General features: G+C 46.2%; 1 protein-coding gene across 1 annotated transcript in view; it reads left to right on the top strand.

Moving 5' to 3' along the window:
• Positions 1 to 17,623, top strand: part of DYNLRB2 (dynein light chain roadblock-type 2) — a 54,083-nt gene that overhangs the window by 4,743 nt on the left and 31,717 nt on the right. The window contains exon 2 of the mRNA XM_078668526.1: positions 8,736 to 8,811. Coding sequence (XP_078524652.1) covers positions 8,736 to 8,811 — 76 coding nt within the window. The remainder of the gene's footprint in view (positions 1 to 8,735; positions 8,812 to 17,623) is intronic.

Here is a 17,623-nt window from a genome sequence, read left to right as displayed (position 1 = left end):
AATTTCAGACGATAGGCGCGTGCGGTGGTGCTTTTCCCTCAGCCCCTTCATCGCGTGCGCGATGGAGCGAGAGAAGGGGCGAGCCATTGGGATGATTCTTAGTGCGAAATTCAGTTGCCCTACCACCTCCTGTAATTGCTGCAAAGTGACCTTCTCCTTCCGGAGGCATAACTGTAGCGACGTCTTGAATTTGCACACTTTGTCCTTAGGTAGTCTAAAACATCTCTCCATTGAGTCAATCTCGATGCCCAGAAATTCCAAGCAGGTGGTCGGGCCCACCGTCTTCCCAGGCGCAAGCGGGACCCCAAAAGCCCGCATGAGCACGCAAAATTCCTGCAATGCCAGTGCGCACTCCTGAGAACCCGCTGTACCGAGGAAGAGGAAATCATCTAAGTAATGCATGACCCTTTGATGGCCCGTCACTTGTCTCATGGCCCATTCAAGAAATGAACTAAACATCTCAAAGTAGGCGCAAGAAATAGAACAACCCATAGGCATGCATTTGTCCATGTAGAACCTATCCCTAAAGGTGAAACCCAAAAGATGTTGGTCCGCCGGGTGGACTGGGAGGAGGCGGAAGGCGGACTCTATGTCTGATTTCGCCATCAGCGCCCCGGGTCCAGTGGCCTGCAATAAGGTAACAGCCTGATCAAAAGAGGCGTACTTAACACTACAGATACTTTCGTCAATGGCATCATTCAGTGACGCCCCCTTTGGCGCTGATAGGTTATGAATCAATCTGAATTGCCCCTTCTCTTTCTTGGGGACAACTCCCAGTGGGGAACACACAAAATTGGGTACTGGCACTGCAGGAAAAGGGCCAGATATCCTGCCTAAGGAAAGCTCCTTGTCAATTTTGGCGGCCACAACAGCCGGATTGTGTGTGACCGATAATTGATTTCTACAGTGCGCACTGCCTGTGTATCCCCCGGCCGGGATCCTAAAACCTTTAGAAAAACCTTCCTGGAGTAGGGTGGCCGCTTTGTGGTCAGGATATCTGTTCAACAATGGAATCATTGCCACCACATCCACTGGAGTGGGGGGGCGTAGCCTGTCTGACTTACAGTGGCTTTCCCCTACCCCTCTGTCCTGTGTTACCTTGCTTGGACCTACAGGCAGTTTCTGGATGAGAGGGGTGCCCACAGGAGGAACATGCATGCCTAAACTTACACGCGGCCCTTGTGCAGGTACGCCTATTAAAATCCCAGCACACCCCTTTCTTCTCTGGCCCACCTGCCCTAAATTTCCCAGGTACTTCACTCGTTTGGGGGGGCCGAAAGGGCTGCTGCGGTCTAGTGAATACCTTGACCGCACCGAACTGGGGGGGAGGTGCAGTGTCAGAGAACTGTTTGTGCCAAGCCAAGGAATCTACCGAGTCCCATGGCAACGATCTATTGAATTCCAACGCCTTCCTAAAATTGACATCATAACCCTTCCATGCATCCCCAGAGTACTGTTGACTCCACCCCACAATCCTGCTCGAGTAGCAAGCCAATGCAGCCTGCAGATCTGGAGGACGCTCAGCCTTGATTGCAGTGAAAACAGCCCATGCTTGCATCCAATTATTGAGATTTTCCTCAACCCTGAATCTAGTACACTGCGCCCTCCATTCACTTGGGAGCATCCACTCTTTCAGTGCTTTTGCCTGCTCCATTTCCCTATTATCCAACAATAAAGAATAAATGTACACGTATTTATCAGCCCAAATCATTTCTTTCACAGCTACTGACACATGCTGAGCTAGATTTTCGCTCCTGGAAGGTATCACACCGTCCCCTAAGAGCGGCAATGCCACTTCCTTACCAAGTGCGGGCACCGGGGGCGGCTGCCCATTAACTCCGTCCAGCTGGGGAACACTTGTACCTGCAAGGGGAGAAGAAATTGGCAATGCAACATTGCCGGCGATCGGTGCCGATCTGATTCTTTCTACAAACCTTGCCGCCTCTGCCGCATGGTCTGCAGAATTCGGGAAGGCTCCCCCTTTTTGGAGCCATGGCATCATGGCCGTTAACTGAGATACGAATTCGGGTGGCATTGAATTTACATTACCCCCCGGGACAACAGGTACCACTGGGGTTATGCCCGATGGTCCTGGCACAGGTGGCAGGGCGGGCGCCGGGTGAGGCCAGCCTGTACCCGGGATTGTGGGAACCGGTGCGGGAGCAGACCCAGCGTCTACTGGTTGACCTGCCGGCACCGGCACCACGGGGGCAATGGGTGTAGGCACATGCGGGGGTGGGACCACCGCGGGCGGTGCGGCGGGTAATGGATCCACTGGGCCTGGGGTGGGGACCGCCTCCTTGGGTCTTTTGGACCTAGGTTTCCCTTGCGGGGTGACAAATTCCCCTCTTGGCACTGGTGCCACCCTCTTGCGGATCGGTCTCCCGGACGGGCCCGGTGCCTCGCCCTCTCTGTCCTCCAACCGAGCTTCCCGCTCCTTAATTTGTCCTAGCTGTTGCCTAATGTCGCTCATCTCCCGCATCATAGCCCGCATCATAGCCTCCATGTTGGACCCCCTCTTTCCACCCCTTGGACCCGGCATGATGCTTACCCGCTGCCTACGTAGTTCCCAACAATTCAACTGTGTGTACCTTTCAGATGGAGGGTCACCAGGGGGCTTTCAGCACCATGCAACGGCGACCGCAACACTAGCGGCTTGTCCGCTTATGTAAGGGGTGAGTAAACCTAATGTAGACCCACCCGGCGGCCACCAGGAGCGATGAATGCTAGCCCCCCGTACCCCTCTTACCGACCAGTCCCGTGTACTCGCCGGCGATATTGGTCTGTGATCACGTCCCCTACTAGGCTGCGCGTTTAATCTCCTTACGTCCTCTCAGAACAATGAATTGCACCAATAAAGTCGTTAGAGGCCTGGAATAGAGAAATGCATTAACACCGTGTGACAAAGCAGGGGCACATTCAAGAAAACTTAATTCAGATACAATGGTGGTTTGAACCCCCCTTGTTAATAGCAAAAGACAAAGGCCGCCTTACAGAACAGTTCACTATCACTCCTTATTAAAACAGAACAGTAATGAAGTCTCAAATATCTTTTCCTTCAGTAACACAATCCTATAACAGTTCCCCTAATCCAGGTGCCTCTTATTGCAAAAAACGGTCCCGAATAACAGTTAAAAAGGGCACTACGCTCTATCTCTTCAAAACAGTCATGAAAAGAAAACAGTTGTCCAGTATCATTTGTTCAATTTCATAAGACAGTTAACTTTTCCACTTGTACTATATTGCACTTTATCACCTTAGAAATATGCCCCACTAAAACTCGGGTCTCCCCTCCAGGTCCTGCCCTGGTCGACCCTGCTTAGCTTCAGAAAGTGCTGCCTTTGTTCCGCTGGAACAACCTCTCCGCTCTGCCCTAAAATGGCGGGAAAAACTTCTCTTTGTACTGCGATATGAAACCTCGCTCTGTACCGCGTTAAAGATGCGGTTGAATCAACAGCCGGTATCGTTCCGTGACCTCGCTCTGTACCGCGGTATCGTTCCCCACAACAGCCGCTCACTGCTGCCTCGCTATGCCCGCCGCTTCCTTCAGTGCGGCTCCTCCCCCTTACCGGCTGCCTGCAGGGCCCAAAATACCACCGGCTGACCGGTGCGCCGTCCCAGGGCCGCCCCCTTCACAATACCTTACGGGACCTCGAACCGGCCCGAACCACGCTCCCGACTCGATGCGGCCGCAGGCTCCCGGCGAGTCACTGCTCCCTGGAAAGCTCCCCCTCGCCAGACGGCCGACTCCACGCGGCGGATATCTGAAATAAAAGGGGGACACCGGAACCTGTAACAAAGGAAATGACCCGATCCGGCCACCGGCTCACGGCGAGTCACTGCTCCCCGGAAAGCTCCCCCTCACAAGACGCTGACTCCACGCGGCAGATATCTGTAGTAGAAGGGACTCCGGAACCTGCAAAAGAAAAGACAAAAAATCAATAAAACAAAGAAGCCCCGAACGCGGGGCACAACGTTCAGCGAGGCAGCGTCCAGGGACAAGGGGGTCTCCTGGGCGCTCCCTACCTCTTATTCCCGAGGGGCCGGGTGGCCCCTCCTAACGCCCGCCCCCCCCCGACCCGGAACCAGTCCATTGATTCCGGGTCAGGAGGGGCGCCGGCCAATCGGCGGTGGGCCGCGCCCCCAGGGCACGCCCCCACCGTCGAAGGACCCGAGGGGAGAGGGGGTGAGGCGGTCGCCGCGCCGCCATGCGTGCGGGGGGGCCGAGGGCCCCCCCTTTTCATTCCTATCTGTGAAGTAAGCTTCATGCATCATTAACAAGACGGAGTATATTGCGAAGTTTATTTTAAGGCGTGTGTGGACAAATTTAACGAAGTGAATTTAGTTGTGTTGTCTGAGAAATGTCTTGTCTCTGTGATCACATTTAAAGAGTTTCTCATTCGCTGTGTCAATTACGAAAGTAAAGTAGTACAGATTATGAATATGTTGTCTCGAGATTAGATGTATCTATCGTTAAAACGTGGCAAGGACGAGTTGAATGTCATCGTACTCAGTTACATATCAATATGTAAAATACAATCTTAATAGGGTGAACTTTTTTGTACGACTACTCCATAGATGCCAAGGTTTAAGACTGCTTTTGTGTGACATTCTCATTGTAATTATAAGTGACATTCAACGACAATGAGTGACACTTTCTCGCGAGCAGAAATCAAGCTATGAAGACATGGGAACATATAACTAAAAGAAATTACACCCATTTGAGCAACTACAAACTCTAAGAGATCTTAAAACTGCTTCAAAGCACAAACACATAGCTGCCAAGTTTGCAGACTGCTTAATTGTGTCATTTTGGAGGTTTTAGTGTGCACATGAGCAGGGCCACTGGAATTATGCGATTTTGTAGATGCAGTGATTTCCGCATAATTGTAGATTTGCTGCATTTGCTACATAATCCATAGTCTGCTGCATAATCTGCAGATTTTAACAAAAAATGTTTTGTTTCTATCTCAGGCGGTTCAAAAGTAAGTTAAAACACAGCAGCAGCTGTTGCTGAGCACAATGCCTCATAATTTGCTTTTCTCGCTGCATAATTTACTCAACCCTGCTGCAACATACGCACCCACTCTCTCTTTCCTCAACTTTAAACACATAATTGTATTTTTATGCAATTAATATTTTGAAATGTGCGTATTACTCCTTCACACACTTTTATCTAAAATAGAAATCACAATTGGCATATATGTGAACATATCTCCGCAGAGAGGCCAAGGACCCACAAACAAGCACTGTGGAAATCTCTCTATGCCTTCAGCCTCAGCCACACAGCGCTCTATCATGCCATATAATAAGCACACTCACCCATAAGCTTTAACTAACTCAGACACATATAACACACCAAAACAGTGCACTGTAGAAGGGGCCTGAAAGAAATATAGCATGTTCAGAAAACCAGAATGAGGGAAGCCCATCGATGGGCATGATTGAGGGATAAAATATGTGAACTATGTGCCCAGGAGGAAGTGACAATTAGTTAATTAAAATGTCAATAATATGCAAAATGTAAATAATTATAAATAATGGCATGAACCACTGTAATACTTTTGTGCTAATTGATTTGAAAGAAACATTTAACCCCTTCGCTGCGGGGGTTATTCCCCCGCAGCGCTGGGGGGAGGGGGGCACGCACAGCGCCCGCACGCTCATGACGAGCTGAGCTCGTCATGAGGCACGGCTCTCCTGTGCTCATGACGAGCTCAGCTCGTCGCAGGTGCATTACCTGCCGTGGAACGCTCGCACAGCAGGGGAATTATCCCCGCATGCGAGCGTTCCACGGCTCATGACGAGCTGAGCTCGTCATGAGCACCGGAGCGCCGTGGCTCATGACGAGCTCAACTCGTCATGAGCGTGGAAGAGGTTAAATGAAATGTGAAATGAATGAACATGCTAAAAGATGGCGCTTATAGTGAATTAACAATGTAGTCTGCTTTGATGTTATGAACTTGACATTATTGATGTTGATTTAAAAAGAGAGAAAGTATGGCAACCGCCTACATTGAGAAAGGCGCTTAGCCAAAACGCGTGTGTGTGCATGAAAAGTCTAATGAATTGTATATTTTTTTCTCCTGTGAGTGCTGGTCACAGTTTCTTCTTGAGCAAGATACATACAATACTTTATTCGGTTATCATTAACCACCAAAGTGTACGCAGACAGAAAGCACAGTGAGAATAAAATATAAAAACATCAAGTGTACAATAACAATCCATGTATACTTCATCCAAATTCAAAGAGAGAATATATTTATCAAGTAATAATAGTCCTGTCGTGTTCTGTAATAAAATCAATGCAAAGTACGTCTTTGATTTAATAGAGTAAAACTACATGCATAGCAGCATCGTAGCAGTTCTTAAAACAACATTTTGCCAGAGGCAGTACGGGGTAAATCAGTGCAAAAACTCCACACAGGAGACAGTGCAAATTACGACCAGCAATCATGTGCTAAAAGAGCAAGAGAGTTTCAGTTAGAGTTTCCCAATAAAATCTCTCAATGTATAATATATAAATATAGTATAAACATCCCAATCAACTTAAAAAAATTGGGGGGTAAAGTTTATAAAAGAAATAATTAATTGTACGATAGGCACAAGTATTAAATGAATGCCTTTAAAATGCTGTTCCAGTACCAGATTGCCTGTAAGAACATGCTTACTGCAAATACTATTTTTGGAGTAGTATCACTTTTTAAAATTCTAAAAGCTACCAGGTGTCTCGATGTTCTCATATCATGGCAAATTGGATGAATCCATTTGCGGCAAGAATTGTGGTACTCAGGGCAGGAAAACATATGTATCTCATTCTCGTCTCTCAAGCCACACGCTAGGCAAGCACTAGAGTCTTGTTACAAGTGCCATTTTTACGTAAATAATCTTAAAGGGAGGGTCCCATATTGAAATCAAATATACAGGCTCCTAGCTAGAGGAGAGGATATTAAATCTAAAAATTGCTCAAAAACAGAAAAGACTTCAAATCTAGAAACAAATTGGTCAAAGGACCATTTTAACTTTTTATTATGGAGCCATCATTTATATAAGCCCAATAGCAAGCCTTCAGAATGCTACGGTCTGCTTTGCAAATTACAGTTGGCTCATCCCAGTAGCTTTGTAAACCCAATTTCCCCAACTAAGCACAAACAAATTTAACCCAAGGGAGAGTCCAAGCTCCTGGACCTTTTAACAAGTTTATAAGCAAATCTTTGTAATTTCCTAACTCGGGTGTAGTCCAAAGGCGGACCCAGTACACTAACATTTTTAAAACAGCCAGTCCAGCAATTCTTTTCAGTCCCTCATTAAAATATAATGGGGTAAGGGGTGAGCTAGATGGAATGGAAAGCAGCTTCCTAATAAAATTGTTTTCAGCTATAGTTAGCAGGTGAGTGTCAACACAATCCCAGATCGCAGCGCCATAAAGCGACACATCTTGAGCTTTGGCACAATACATTTCCAATTTCCATGCCCTTTCCAAGCACCATATATTTGGTTGTGTTCATGTTTGGCCCCAGGCCTCTAGATTTGCAAAACCATAAAAATAACAAATAAAAATTTGGAGCCCAGGGGTGTCTTGGAAATAAGAAGGGAATCGTCGGCGAAAAGAAGAACTGGTATCTTTCTGTTGTACAACACAGGGGAATAATTTCTGCATTGTTCCATAGCATCCGCAACATCATTCATATATAGAGAGAACAGTGTTGGCGCGAGAACACAGCACTGGCGCATGCCTCACTTAATGGAGGAATGGAGATTCGGTCAGACATTTCTCCATGTGGGCCCCAACGAACTTTGGTGTAATTTTCCTCATGTAATTTACTTAAAAGTTGGATAAGATTACCTGGGGCTCCCATGTTTATCAAAACCCACCATAAGTTTGAGCATGGGATAAGATCAAATGCGGCTCTTAAATCTACAAATGCCACGTAAAGCTTTTGGTTTTGTATTGAAACAAATTACAATATAAAATCGTGAACCTTAAAATCTAATCAATTGTACTAACCTTTGCCCTTAAAGACATAATAAATGTGTTATTCTACATGAACTAACCTTTGCCCTTAAAGACATAATAAATGTGTTATTCTACATGATATTTTGATTTATTTATTCATTCTAATAAAATATATTCACAAATGTTTGTGAGTTATTACTAAAACACACATTTAATTTGTATTTAAACATGTTCCAAATTGCATTTCTAATGGGCTAAAATATGTTAGTTTCAAAATATGTGGTCACATCTCTCACATGTATGATTGCCTCTACATGCCTAAGGTTGGTAAGCCTGTAGGGCAAACAGTCACATATTTGCATAGAGGTCCCGTGTCACAGATCATACCTGCAGTAAGTCCTGTATCAGCTTAATACAAAGTGGCCCTGAAGAAGCAAAATGTAAGGCTGTAAATACTTTGATTATAGGAATAATTCAACTGTAAATCAGCTAGAATAGTCAACTGTTATTCAGTTGTTGAAACACTTAGTAATGATATGCAAGTCTATGTTCTGATAATACATTTGTGTTATTTCTTATAACAATGAGTTTAGAATTAGTTTGAAGAAGAATTCAATTGTATGTGTATGTGTTATTCTGTTATACCATTGGTACAAATTAGCTCCCTACGAAACCTTTAGTTAGTATGGTTTAACTATCACCTTGTCCTTAATCATTATTCTGTAGAGTATTTTTTAAGTTCCGTATCAACATTATTGATCTGTTTATTTCCCAAAAGGCTGAAGTAGAAGAAACATTGAAGAGGATTCAGGCTCATAAAGGTGTTATTGGAACTATAGTAGTAAATGCTGATGGTAAATATATTTCTTATTTGAATTAAATGTAAAATAGAATTGTGCTGCAGCTTATCTAAGATGAATCCCATAAATGTTCAGGGCTTTTACAACACACTTCTTGATCTTTTTGATGACTCTACTTGTTTACATGCACACCACAGTAAATTTCTGTTATAAAAGATATGAAGATTAAATCTGCATTCTTTTACTACTGTTAAGAGGCAATCTTAACTGGGCCGTATGGTATTTTTTTATTAAAAATGTTGTGATGTAACAATAGTCTTATGTAAGAAAGTGCTTGAAAATGGATGTAAATTGCCCCAGCCAATCTACACTTCTGAGAGCATTGTATTTCTTAAATGTTAAGTTAAAAAATAATATAGTTTGCATTCCTATATTATCACTTATAATTAATTCCTGTTATGACTGTCAATGCCTTTGCTGAATCCGTAATAATTTGCAGGTAAAGACTATGGAGACTTAGAAGGCTACACTCTTACTTATAAGGTGCAAATAGCGACCTAAAACAGAAAATGGTCACTGGTCTATGGTTCCCATATTTTCATAACCATAATCTCATACAATTAAAAGACTATTACAAATAAATGCTGTGCAAAATGTCTGTACCTCTATGACATAACTATGTTTGTAAACTTCTAGGTTATACAGTTTTTATAGCTTGTTTGCAAATCATGTATTAACGTGAACCTCTAACCAAGCCACAGGGTCATTGTAGTTGGGAGCGCGCCTACATTCTTCATTTCACAATCTGGAGGAGTATAATTTTATTTTTTGGAAGGGTGAGTGATGACTCTTTATGAAACCAGCATGAGTGTCTCTTGAGTAGATTCTGTAAGTGAAAGTCCCAAACTGCCCAGATGTATAATTTCTGTTATTTTATTACAGAGCTTTCAGTACATTCTTCCCTTTTTGGCTGTGTTTGTGGTGTCCCTAATCCTATAGGTCTAGGGACAGACACCACAAATGCAGCCAAAAAGAAAGAATGTACAAACTGCAGATTTATAGATACCTAGGGATGCTATAGGCTTACCCCCTAAGAAGGGTGACCCTCAACCTTTCTCCCTGCCTATAGTTTTGAAGAGTTGCCATCCCTATGTCAAGGTGCCATTTTTGAGTAGTCGTAATTTCTATCAATACCTAGCAATAAATCTTTCAAGACCATTCTCTTTTAATTTCAAATTTGTTTTATTGATTTCAATAGCAACAATATACATAATATTGCATGGATTATGTGCCAGGTATATACCGCAACCATTCTCTTTTAACAGAACACAGTTTGAGGGGTGAGTTCATGCATGAGATCTCTAATAAGATGGGCAAAGTCGTACGACAAATGTAGTAATTTTGTTCATACTCTGAGAAATACAGAAGATAGAATACTGTTTTCTGTTAGTCACTGTAAGAAATATCTCTTTAATCCAGTATCTGCATATTTGTTGATTCACCAATAAAATCAAATAACACACCAACTTTGTGCACTCACTTGCCTCTTTCCCATAATAAAACAATGTGCCAAATATAATTGAAGTATCACTTTCTCTGATTTGCGAGCCCAAAATGGAAAACATATTTGTGTTTACAGACTGCCTGAAGTCAAATGGTAGGACAGTTCAAAGGATGTGGATATTGTTCACATAAGCAAACCACAATTTGGACAGGCCATTTCTCACCTTGTGCAGTATTTACTAAAATGTGTTTTCTTCTGAATGGTGCAACTGTAACAGCTTTATATAGAAAAGCAATATATGTTTTTGCTAGTTATCTTGGATCAAAGTCGTTGGAGCTCAATGCTCCCACGTCTTTGGTGGAGGCTTAACTTCTTTTCACAGCAATATCATGCAGGAGGATATATCATGTAGCAACTTCTTGTGTGCATATGGTTTGTGATGTAAGTTCTAATTCAATATCTTGTTTTATTATTCCATGCTTAAACGTGGCAGCTCATTAAAACTATTCAATCACACAGTCACAAAGTTTACCATCAAAAGCAAATTTCCCAAAATTACAGGCCAACAAGTCTGAGCTAAGATCATTTTTGATGCATTTCAGCATGCTTATGAGACCCAGTTAGGCCAATATAAACCATAATGTGACATTCCTACTATATATACATAAAGCCTTTGTGTTCTTGCAGTGTAAATAATTTTCAGACAAACATTTTTTAAGATTTTGGGCGCTGCATATTTATATCAAAACTTGACCCGTCATGTTGTATGTTGTAAAAGAGCTGAAGCTAAGGAATCTATCATAATGTTTTCTATTAATGCATGAGTAACCTTGATTTTCTAAAGGTGAATGGCAGAGTAATAGGTTAACAAACCCAGAAACGCTAGCCCCCTTCCTTTAAATGCTTTCTGAAGTATTTCGGGTAGAGAGGAATTCCTCTCAAGAAATGCTAATTAGCAGTCGTACTCTGATAAATTAAGAGTCTCCTTTTACAAAGGAGACGGTTTAGGGAGAATGGATATCTTCAACACATTCACAGTGCCAAAGACGGAAAGAAACGTTGTGTTTTAGTAACCTTTGTCTTTGTAACCTTCATATGATTAATAGGTGCCAGATCCTTTAAGTTGCTAGTGCCCTCAAAGCCTCCTTTAATTTCCCAATTATGAAAAATCCCGATCTACATTTCAAACATTAATATCAGATTTATGTGTGTTTATCAGGTATGCTGAAAGTTTTCCAAAATCTTCTATAGTCTCATTGGCTTGTGGAATAGAATTAATGGGTACGGCATATAGATGATTACATCCTCAACAACTAGCACAACTTTACTTTCAAACCATAACAGTATAAAAGAAAATTACATTACCTCCTCGTCCGTCTTCCTCGCCACAGTATTCACATATGAGCCTCTGGCTCCGCACAGAACTCCAAGTATAAAAAAAAACAGCGCTCTAGTCTCCCTCTCCCTCCTCCAAGATGGCCCCCAGTGGCTCCAACCAATCCCATAAAGGGATATAGAAACCCCAACACGACCTGTTCTTTTTTTTTTCTGCACTTCTCCAAGTGCTGTGTTCCCTGCTGGTCAGGTGAGTGGGGCTGGGGTCCTGCTTGAGCAGTCCCCTTATGTCCTAAGGTATCTAGTTTGGGGGAAGTAGTTTTGTGTATTCTGTGTTTGTGATAGGGTTGGTTTTTTTTTTCCCCTTCTTCTGCCTCCACGCCTCTTGTCCTGCTTAGCGGACTTTTCGTGGCGTTTTATATGGGCTATGAGTCATTTTGTGACTCGTTGTGCGGGTCGTCTGGAGTCCTGCTCTGGCGATTGTATGTACTTTCCTACCGGCCGCGCGTCCTGCTGAGCGGACGTAGCGCGGCCGGGTGCGCTTGCTCTGGGCACCGAAGGCTCACGATATGTTTATTTTCCCGGGGCCGGGTGAGCTTGCTGTGGAGGGCGGAGGCTCCCGTTCGCTTATTACCTGCTGCCGGTTCTGTGCACATGGTGCGGTGGGAGCGCCTTCGGGTCTCCGTTGCTCCTGCTGCCGGTAGCGATATAGGGCTGTATTTGCACATGCATGCGGATCTTCATGCTGCATTTATGTTGTTGAAGGTCGGGCGTGGGCTGGTTTGTATGGTTGCCTGGCAACCTCGGGACCTTTTTTATGCCGGACATGTTGTCCCGTTCCTTGCCTCTTTTCTTCCGCTACTTCACTCGGTGGCTGTGATGGAGCGTGGTTTGCCAGAATGTCCTGCTCCTGGTTCCTTGGTAGAGGCTTCTGGTTCTGGAGTGCAGATTCCTTCTTTGGAATTATTACAACAAATGATTGATTCTCCTGTGGCTGCGGCATTGCAGGGTCAGGTTCCTGTCCCTCCTGCTAAGAGGGCGAAGGTTGATGGCGCTGCTGCTGCTGAATCTGAGAATGAGGAGGAGGTTGATGTCAGGGGTCGCTTTGTGCAAGGTTCCGACCTGAAGGAGGTGCTGGGTCACATTCGCAAAAACTTGGTATTCCCTGCTTCTGTTGTACCTCTGGAGGACGATCTGTTTTCTCAATATCAACGTCCTGAGTCTGATTCTTTGCCTCTCCATTCTTCTGTTTTGAAGGTATTGGAGAATGAATGGAAGGATGTGGACAAAGGTTCCTTTCCGCGTTTTTTGAGTAAAAGATACCCACTTCAGGATTTTGCGGTGAAATACCCTGCCTCTGTGAAGGTTGACTCCTTGTTGGCCAGCATGTCTTCACATGGGACTGTTGTTTCGGAGGATTCTTCTCCTGCTGACCCGGTTGACCGTAAAGTGGATGGAGCGGTGAAGCGCACGTTTGCGGCTGCGAATTTTTCTATCAGGGCTGCGGCCTATTCGTCTTACACTATACAGTCCTTGCTTAAGGATTTTCAGTCTCTGTCGGAATTGTTGGACCAGGGGGAGGATGTTTCTTCTACCCTGGCGATGATGGAGCAGCAGGTTCGTCTGCTTTCTGATGTCTCATTTGATTTATTGGGGGCGGCGGCTTAAGCGGCCGGCTCTTCGGTGGCTGCGAGACAACAGTTATGTCTCCGTTCATGGAAAACTGATGCTGCGCAGAAAAGCCTGCTTATGAAGATCCCCATTTTCTGGGGTTAAGCTTTTTGGTTCGCCTCTGGACGAGATGGTGAAGAAGACGGCGGAGGACCCGTAAAGTGCTTGCTCCTGAACGGCCTGGCCAATTCCGTGCCTTTGGTTCGCAGAGGTCTTTTGGTCCTTCTAAGAGGGGTCAGGCTGGTCAGCCCTTTCGTGGAAGGGGGCGTGGCCGGGGTGCTCCTTCCTTTGATAAGTCCCTGTTCTCCGGTGCCTCTACCTCCTCGGCTCCTGCTTCCAAATCCTGACTGTATCATGGTGTAGGTCCGGTTGGGGGTCGCCTCACTTACTTCATGGACTCTTGGCGAGAGACTGTGTCAGACCAATGGGTGCTTCGGGTGATTTCAGAAGGTTTGCGCCTTGGATTTGACCCGACTCCCCCAGACTGTTTCAGGGCCACTCCTTGTCCCAGAGATCCTGTGAAAAAGTTGGCTCTTTTGGAAGGCATAGATTCCCTGGTGGTCAAAAAGGCGGTGATTCCTGTGCCCAGCGATCAGTTGGGGAAGGGGGTTTATTCCATACTTTTCCTAGTGTCCAAGCGCACCGGGGATCTTCGGCCTGTGATGGACCTGAAGTGGGTCAATACTTTCATCCCTCACCAGTGGTTCAAAATGGTTTCGCTTCAATTGATCCTTCCTCTGGTGTCTCAGGGCGATTTCCTTGCATCAATAGACTTGAGGGATGCTTACCTGCATGTTCCTATTCATCCGGACTTTCAGAAGTTTCTCCGGTTTTGCGTACAGGGTCATCATTACCAGTTCCAGGTATTACCTTTTGGGCTCTGCTCTGCTCCCAGGATCTTTACTAAAATTCTGGCTCCTCTTATTGGACATTTGCATGGGGAGGGCATTAGTGTTTTTCTGTATCTGGACGAAATTTTAATTTCTGCTTCTTCTCTTCCTAAGGCGGAGTTGCATATCCAGAGGGCCTGGAGCATCATGGGTTCCTCGTGAATGTGCCAAAGTCCTCCCTGGTTCCTGCGCAGGAATTGACTTTCATTGGGGCTCTGTTCAAGACTCAGTTGGGGATGGTGTTCCTGCCCCCTCCCAGGATTCGGTCCCTGATGTCTGCAGTTCGTGCCCTGTTGTTGCGGCATTCTCATCCAGTGAGCCTATGGTTGAGGGTTCAGGGTCTGATGTCGGCGTCATTGTTGACGGTGCTGTGGGCTCGCCTCCACATGTACCCGGTGGTGTCCCATATTTGGTCGCATTGGGACCCCTGTTCCCTCGATATGGGTGTTTTGGTTCCTATGTCGGAAGATGTTCGGGTGGTCCTGAGTTGGTGGTTGGACGACGGTCATCTGTCCAGGGGCCGCCCCTTTCTGGTTGTTCCCACCCGCGTGGTCACTACCGATGCCAGCCTGCTGGGGTGGGGTGCTACTCTGGGGGATTCGACGACTCAGGGTGTTTGGCCTCAGTCGGTGTTGTCATGTTCCTCCAACTACAAGGAGCTGAAGGCCGTCCTTCTGGGTCTGTTGGATTTCTCGGATCTTGTTCGGGGCGGATTGTCTGAGCCGGGTGTTTCCTTCCATGGGGTCCTTGTCCCTCACGCGGTGGATGTTCAGGAGGTTGCAGGTGATGTTTGGCTGTCCGATTGTGGACCTGTTTGCCTCCCGGGATAATGCCCAGATCCGATACTCTTGCACGTTTATGCCTTGCCAGGATGCCTGGAGAGTGGACGCTCTTTCGTTCCTTTGGCCGAAGGGTCTGTTGTATGCGTTTCCCCCTGTTCCCCTGATTCCAGCTGTATTGCAGAAGATCAAGAGGGAGGGGTCATTTGTGCTTCTGCTTGCTCCTTTTTGGAAGCGTCGCCCTTGGTATCCCCTTCTGTTGGAATTGGCTGTGTCTCCGGGGTGGGCCTTGTCGTTCATGCCGTATCCTCTGATGGGTCCTCTTCTTCCTCTGCCTGTGTTCCGTTCCCTGGGTCTGCGGGCCTGGCTCTTGAGAGGGATTCTCTGATACGTGAGGGTTGTTCTGTGACTGTGACTGGGGTCATTCAACAGTCCCGGAGGCCTTCTACGCTTAAATCCTACGCCAAGCATTGGGATAATTTTGCTTCTTGGTGTGTTGGTCGTGGGCTGTCTTTGGATTCTTTGGATCCGGCTCGCATTCTGGATTTTCTGAATGATGGATTTGTGTTGGGCTTGGCCATTTCGACTCTTCTGACTCAGTGGGCCGCCATTCGGGCATTTCATGTCCTCCCTTTGGTTTCGATTTCTCCATTGGTTGCTAGACTTTTTAAGTCTCTTTCTTTCCAACGCCCCCATCCTATCATGTGTCCTCCCCCTTGGGACCTTCATTTGGTTTTGCGTTCCTTGCAGTTGGCTCGTTTCGAACCGTTGGAGTCAGTGGACTTGAAGTTTTTAACGCTCAAGGTGGTGTTTCTTGTGGCGATAGCTTCTGCCAGGCGTGTGGGTGAGTTGGGTGCTTTCCTTTGTTCTGCCCCATTTTTGTTGGTTTTGTCAGACCGTGTGGTCTTGCGCCCTCATCCTACGTTTGTTCCTAAAGTGGATTCTTATTTTCACCGGTCTGCTGAGGTGGTTCTTCCGGTTCTTTGTCCTTATCCTGCCTCGGATGAGGATTCCCTTTTGCACCTCTTAGATGTTCGTCGTGCCTTGCTGATTTATTTGTCACACACGTCTTCCTTTTGTAAAGTGGACAACTTGTTTGTCAATTTTGGTTTGTCGCGTCAGGGCCTGAAACCCTCCCTCTCCACGATCAGTCGTTGGATTAAGGAGGTCATTATGTTGGCTTATGCTTCGGTTTCTGAGGTCTCCTCCCTTCCTGTTCAGGGTCGTTCCACCCGTTCTGTTGCTGTGTCCTGGGCTTCTTTCAAAGGGGTGTCCATGGAGGATGTTTGTAGGGCTGCTACGTGGTCTTTCCCCCATACCTTCATGTCTCATTACCGCCTCCAGATTGGGGGTGGGGGTTCTGTTTCGTTTGCCTCTTCTGTTTTGTCTGCGGGGGTACCTTGAGAGGTTGTCCTTTTGGTTGCTATACTTCTGTTTATTAAACTATGTTTTTCGCTGCACTGATGGTGTGGTCTGTTTCCTTACATGAAGCTGATTGCTTTGGTATCGGCTCATATGTGAATACTGTGGCGAGGAAGACGGACGAGGAGGTAATGCCCCGGTTACTTACCGGTAATCTTCATTACTCCGAGTCCTTGTCTTCCTCGCCACAGTATAGTTTCCCTTCCCTCCCGGCCATGGTGGTGGCTTCATGTCTGCGGCTTGGTTCTTCAGGTTGTGTTGGTGTTTCTATATCCCTTTATGGGATTGGCTGGAGCCACTGGGGGCCATCTTGGAGGAGGGAAAAGGAGACTAGAGCGCTGTTTTTTTAATGCTTGGAGTTCTGTGTGGAGCCAGAGGCTCATATGTGAATACTGTGGCGAGGAAGACAAGGACTCGGAGTAATGAAGATTACCGGTAAGTAACCGGGGCATTATCTCCCCAAAGCGTTTGGGCCAGTGGCTGAATATATATATGTTGACAACCCTTGGGATAATAGGCATCCCAGCAGTGTGCCTCTAGAGAAGGAAACTTCTGAGGAGAGACTTGCATAAATACAAATATTTCCACATAGAGTACAATAGAATGCACAACTTGCTGAAATCATTTTCTATCCCACCCCAGATCACTTTGGCTCTCATTATGAGGGCGGTTGGTTGGACCGCCGACTACAATGGTATCGGGCAGGTGACCATCCGACAATGAGGCAGCGGTTCCACCCGCCCTTTTATGATTAACCTGGTGTGCAGGCGGTTGGAAAGTGCTTTTTTTACCTCTGTTTCTTCTGTGGTTCAGAACAAGAGCCACAGCACAAGCCGCAGTAGAAAAAGGCAATTTTTGCTCATCCATGCACCATGTGCCAGTCCCTCTGTTCGTTGGTGTGTGTGGGGGCACTCTATGTGCAGCCCCAGGCCACATAACAGTAGCCCATGTGGCACCTCGTTGGGGTCTCTAAAGTCCATTTCAGTGGTACTGCCATGAAAAGGCAGTCGGAAAGAGACATCCTAATCCCTACAGCGGTGCCCGAACAGGCATCTCCTCCATTGTAGGGATAAGCACCTGACCGCCACCCCAACGGGATCTTGGATCCTGTCGAAGTAGGCCGTCCTACCCCTCTGACCTCTGCGCTCTGACTGGCTGCATCGAAATGCAGCGGTCAGACCTATGCCCTGGATGTCGGGTGGACCCCCACCGATGGCCTTCTGGTGGCGGTCCTCCCACAGTCGCAATTTGGGCCTTTATGTAGT

The sequence above is a fragment of the Lissotriton helveticus genome, chromosome 12 (genome assembly GCF_964261635.1).
Source record: "Lissotriton helveticus chromosome 12, aLisHel1.1, whole genome shotgun sequence".
NCBI classification, from domain to species: domain Eukaryota; kingdom Metazoa; phylum Chordata; class Amphibia; order Caudata; family Salamandridae; genus Lissotriton; species Lissotriton helveticus.
This window is presented reverse-complemented; position numbering and strand designations above follow the sequence as displayed.